General features: G+C 33.8%; 1 protein-coding gene across 1 annotated transcript; it reads right to left on the bottom strand.

Moving 5' to 3' along the window:
• Window positions 1-3034: 3034 nt before the first annotated feature.
• Window positions 3035-6095, bottom strand: LOC124186708 (baculoviral IAP repeat-containing protein 5). Its single transcript, XM_046578615.1, has 4 exons — window positions 5968-6095; window positions 5420-5629; window positions 5068-5188; window positions 3035-3558 (listed from the first exon to the last, which is right to left on the bottom strand). The coding sequence occupies exons 1-4, from the start codon at window positions 5979-5981 to the stop codon at window positions 3439-3441; spliced, it is 465 nt and encodes a 154-aa protein (XP_046434571.1). The 5' UTR covers window positions 5982-6095; the 3' UTR covers window positions 3035-3438.
• Between the last annotated feature and the right edge of the window lie 83 nt (window positions 6096-6178).

Raw genomic sequence — 6178 nt, 5'->3', positions numbered from 1 at the left:
TTATCTTCTTCGCCGCCATTGTTGATTCGTAAACATATATATGTATATATGTATTTATACACCGATCACTACGTATATAATGTAAATATTGCGCGATGATTTTCGAAGAACAAAGCAAGTAAGCAAGTGAAGTCCACTGATTGGTGTGTACATACCGAGTCTAGGCTCACGAAAAGAAGATTAAGTTGGAAGACGAAAAGGAGAACAAAAACAAAAAAAAAAAAGAAAATTATTAAATTCGTATCTAATACCATCGTCAATTATTTTCATGTTTCTAAAATTCAATATTAATTTTTCACGACTAGTAATTTTTCATTCTTGTACCGAAATCGTTCGATCGATTCATTTACAACATTTGAGTTTAAAGTTTTTCGAAGAAATTAAGTCTGAAGCATTTTTTTTTTGCCGTTGTTTCCTTAAAATCTTTGCGTGATACATTTTTTTTGTACTTAAAGTTAAGGATTTTCTTATTTCTTGAATTATTTTTTTACACTAACATCCGATGGCTGGTTATTAAACAGTTTTCTTCACTTTATCGGTATACGATATTGTCGTGTTTCTAATTTGATAAAATTATTCAATTTATTGGAGGAATTTTCGGCGCTTGTACGTTTTAAAATATTTTCTTTGTTTCGGAGACTCGCGCTTTCTTTCATTCTTTGTAACATTTTACAAATTGAATGTTGTTTCCGAATTGAGAAAAATTCAGGGAACCAAAAATGAAACGAATAACCACATTCAGAGATAATTGACTGGTCTTTCTCTTATTGCTTTTTCATTTCGAGTTTTCACGAAGAATGAGGGAATCTGGTAAATCTGACAAATTTATAAATCGTATCTCCGCACGATTAGAGTCGAAAAACGCGTAAAAATTAATTTCGGAGTTTTCATGTCGCAGAAATGTGAAAACAGGCGGTAAAAAAAGTATGACAGAAAACTGAGAAAGTGAAGAAAAAAGTCAATCTTGTAACATTATCAGCAATACATTTTAACCAGCATATTTATTCCCAATTTTTATATCATCTCGATTATATTATTTGGTGGACTTACCGGATATTTACGGAATTTTTTTTTTCTATTCTCAGCAAATGATAAACTGTCACGTTATAACAATTAAAAACACACACATGTAGACACACACGCAAAAAAATATAACCACCCACGATTAATTATTCACACGTTAAAATCCTTGTCAAAAAATTCTCACAACGAGGTGAAATTATTAATTTATAATTTCTCCTCCTCCTTCCACCGACCATTTACTCTCAAAATTTCTTTCAAATAATTATTATTATCATCACCATCATTATTTATATACGAATAAATTATGTATACCCGACAAGCGACTAGCTTTAAATCCCGCGAGTATTTCACGTGATTCTTAGTCCCGTTGCTGAAGACGAATATCGTCTGCATACATTAAATTAAACTTTCATACTACAGATTAAACCACTACGTATTTTCACATGTACTTATATACCAGCAACTATACAACACATATATGAAAGTATAGTGAGTCAGAGAACAGTGATTATAAATAATGGACGTATGTATTCAACTTTTGTACGTATTCGACTTTATCGGCTGTAAATTTTTTTGTAATATTCTAATATAATCCGTTTTTTTTTTTTTTCTTTCTTCTTTCTTCTTTTCAACGGATCTCGAAAATCATTTTTTTTTTGTTTTTTTTTTTTTGTCAATTACTCCTGACATTCGCACTGTATAACAAATTGTAATTTTTTCTTTTATTTACTCAACACTCACGTGTGTTCGAAATTGTGAAAAATGATTCTTCTTTCTTTGTCAGACGAATTCAACGTCGAAGATAGTTTCAAGACGAATTCCCTCTGATACTTGACGCGGAAAACTCCGTACGAGATATTCCGAACTCGCGGTACAACGACCGAGGCACGTGAGCAAAGCAACGATTAATCTTTTTCGAAAGAAAAAAAGATGTATAATTAACGAGATATAGAATCCCACTCTTCTCGCTTCTTTTATCGCATTCGAAGTCCGTCGTCTGTCTTCGGCTCTACAATAATATGATATAACGAGAAACAGTAAAGTAGTACATTTTTTTCTTCCCAGCCGCGTTGATCGCTGATGTTTTTGTTCTTTTCTTTTTTTTCTTTGTTTTTTTTTAACAACTTATCTCCACCTTCTTGTATCTTTTCTAAGGTCATTAAATTTCTTCTTTTTTTTTTTTTTTGTTTAATTTTACCCTGTTATTCTTTGTAAGCCTTGTTCTTTACACACGATCGTTGAATTTTCTGAAATTAAATAAAGTGCGCGTGTGTGTGAAAATAACTTTTCGCAATTTTTGATAGGACAATTTTTGGAAACTCGATAATAAAAACAGAAAACAAAAAATTGTCAGCGAATAAATTTCCCTGATATTATTTTCTCGTGATAGGAAAATTAATATATGTATTCAAGTAATGTAACACTTTTGAATATGAAAAATTGAACGGGACATTGAATTTGGTTTTTTCAACTATTCCCGCTTTTCATTATAAACGTATATTATCGACCCCTGCGTTCGATTGAAGCATAGCGGTATAATAAACTATTGGAGCAAAATTACAACGGTATAATAAATCTTTCGATGTATTTTTAATTCACGTTCAGATATCTGTAAGATAAGAAAAAAAAATAAATAAAATAAAATAAAAAACAAAGTATATTAAGTGCAGGAGTGGAATCGTAAAAAAAAAAAAAAGATCGAAACGACGAAACGCAAAAGGATGAAAAATAGTGCAAATCGTGGAATACGTGTAGAATTAGAATACGGATATGCAGGGCAGGTTTTATTTATATTCAGAATGCTTTTTCTCAAATTTCGTCAATTTCCGTTGATTGAATATTTCTTACCACAAATTGGCATCGTTCAGAATTTCGATAAACGTTTTATAATTGCCGATGACTATTTTAATCGGAGATAAATGATAGCGATACAAAGACACTTAGTATTATAACTCATTACGTATCAAATAAGCGACTTAATGAGCATTGACCGAAGACGTATAAAAAAAAAAAAAACAAATATTTAAAAAAAGTAGCAACGAAGATACGCTGATCAAGTCGTTGGGTATAATTTGCCATGGAAGTCTCGCTGTATTTTCCTATGTGAATTATTCATCGCTGGGAATAAAAGTTTAATCGGAAACACTCGGATACTTTGTACAGGAAAGAACGAAAGGCAAATAACAAGACAACGTGGCGGATGATTTTTTTTTCGTTATCTTCGAATGAGGCAAGTTTTATTCTCAGCGTTCAGAAAGCAACATTGTAAAGTGTAAATGTAGGGAAGAAGCGAGATGATAAAAAGGCGTACGTGTGTGATAAGTATAAAAGTGTAAAAACTACGGTAACTTAAAATTATATTAAAAGAAACTTTATGATTATGCAACAGGAATCGACGATCGATTAATTGATTCGTTAATTCAAGTTAACGCTGCGATTCGAAGGCTTTCGACTTCGCTTCCTCTTTGGAATCAGCTTCGACAGCTCCGCCACCTCCTCTTTTATCTCAGAAATTGCAGCCTCGTGTTTTCGCGTCTGTAAGAGAATTAGATAGAGAGCGAGCGGACGTTGAGATGGTTGTAAATTAGTGGAAGGAGTTGAGGTGTAACCCGAACTCGAGGTTTCAGTCAGTCGATGGTCGAAAAGCGTGCGACGATAATAAAGCACTTAAAAAAATTGATAAAGAGCCTGAGGACTGTTATTTTTCAGCTTATAATGCAATAAAACTTCGGTGTATATAACGAGTGTAATATAAACTTGTCGAATATGAGATTAAAGAATTTTTGTATTAAAACCTGAGGCGAGATAAAAACTTGATGTTTTTCAATGCTACTCCGTTTTTCACATACAGTGTGGACGGAATATCGAATTCGAAAACAAACAGGCTCGGTGTTTCAGGAACTGATTTAGATTCGAACAAAAAAAAGAACTTGGCAGTTTCAAAGCGGACAAAATATTTTTGAATCGCACTCTGCAACAATTTCAGATTTTTTTCATCCCCAAAATTGTGCAAAACAGAGGTAAAAGTTTTGAAAATCGAAAAAAAATGTACGTATTAAGGTATTCCGCTGCGCTGAGGTAATTTCGTACGATCTGGTCGATTGAAATCAGACACTGTGTAGATCGACGCGTATCAGAATTTATCATCAATTGGTAAATGTGTCGTAGATAAAGAGAAAAGGAAAACGAACCAGATGATATCTGCGTTGTGTTAAAGAGGCAATAAGCCAATAGAAAATTATCAATTACATCTGTGCGCGATGATAAAGGCCCGTGGCATGCTTGCCTATCGCGGTAGCGCGCATACAGAATTTAATATGCTCTCCCAACAATCTTAACACCGGGATCACTGGCAAAAGCTTGTCAATAAATTGGTCGATGTTACAAACGATTAATAATATCGATATACGAGGAGAATCTGGATCACGATTAATATCTTTACAAATATATTGTTCGTGTCACGTGTCTACTATACTTCTTTTCTTTTATCTCGACAGAGATAATTCAACAGCCTGTTCAATGTCAAATACCTGTCAAACAGGATTTTGTCATATAGATGCCGAGAATGAATTGTGGCAAGGGAAAAAAACATGTGTATTTCTTTGACCTTGTGATGCAACACTTGAACAATCTGAGATTCTATAAAATGCCTATAAAGGCTTTTAAGATGATTTGGTCATCATTTTTTCGATCGATCAACGTTCTTTCATCCAAAGAACTCGTCGACTCCGGCCAAATTGCGATAGACTATTGTTAAAGAACTTAGAAATATGAAGTATTGCTATGATAAATTTAGATATTAATTTCTATAAATATTCATAATAAAAATTTCGAGAAGTATGCATTTTTTGAACGTCATTTGAACTCGGATCTTTTTGCTTATCATATAATTGTTGAATTTCATTTGAAACATGCGCATAATGCTGAAGAATTTTCAGTGATTGAATCTTTGCGGTTTATTGATTGTAATATGCAGAACCTTGACAAAACTTCACCGGTTAGATTCTGGATGAGAAAACAAAAAAAAAAAATTCAAACACTCACCAATGATTTCTTGGTGAATTCTTTTATTAGCGTGAATAGCTCTGGAACTGTCCAATCAAGCTCATCTTGTTTTCCGATTTTAATGTACGGACAAGATGGCATGTGCTTCAAATGTTCGCTCCTGTAAAACGCGTAAAATTCGAGATCAAAACTTTGAAAAGTAAACTGTCTGCACAGTTTATACTCGATGAACAATTTATAGGATGTGTTTTTGGGTGATAGGAGAACAAATAACAACTCGGACATTTTCTTTTATTCACAATCAATTTCAACTCCGTGCGAAGAATGTAAGCCAAAGAAAAAGAGTCGATGCAAAAATTAAACAAGTGGTATTTCAAGGACTTAAACCTACCAGGGATCGTCTTCCGAATCCCACTCGTCGAGCTGCTTGCTGCAGACGAAACACTCGACCAAATCTGGATCGTTTCGACCACCGATCAAGACGAAACCAGCGGCAGCCATTCGTTCTGGAGTGCAAACGCAGTCAGATTGAAATGGCCAGTTGTCAAACGACTCGAGTCTATTTTTTTTCCAGAATTGTGGATGGATACCTTGCAGCGAACTGTCAAGGAGACAGAGGATACAAACTGTGTTAATTAAATCGGTGCGTAGTTTCCGCATTAAATTGTGTTCGAAATAAAATATGAAACCCTGATGAAAAGCCTTACATTCGGAGATTGATAGCAAGATTTGCAGCCGATGTGTAGAAAATGAATTAATTGAGTTATACATAACTGATCAGTCGAAGAACAGTCAATTAGAATCATAAGTGAGGTTCAGTTAGGTTAGAATAGCGACTCGGAAACAGATTCCGCTGGTCCTGATTATCGCAGAATGCTTTTCGAACTTATAAATAAGCGCTAGTCGAATAAGCAGATTACAAAATTAATATTCACTTACTGTAGTATCTCCATATCGAAATTATTTAATAATTATTGTGATTTGTTTATTTTTTCGAATATACGAACAGCTCTGCTGGGTTTTTTACGTTAATTTGAAAATTCGATGTATCGAACTATCGATTCGAATTCTGTTGGGTGAAAAAACAATCGAACGATAGAAGCTGCAGTTTCAAATCAAGTCGCGAGTGAGTCGGGAGTGCAGGCTGCAA

The sequence above is a fragment of the Neodiprion fabricii genome, chromosome 7 (assembly GCF_021155785.1).
Source record: "Neodiprion fabricii isolate iyNeoFabr1 chromosome 7, iyNeoFabr1.1, whole genome shotgun sequence".
NCBI lineage: Eukaryota > Metazoa > Arthropoda > Insecta > Hymenoptera > Diprionidae > Neodiprion > Neodiprion fabricii.
This window is presented reverse-complemented; position numbering and strand designations above follow the sequence as displayed.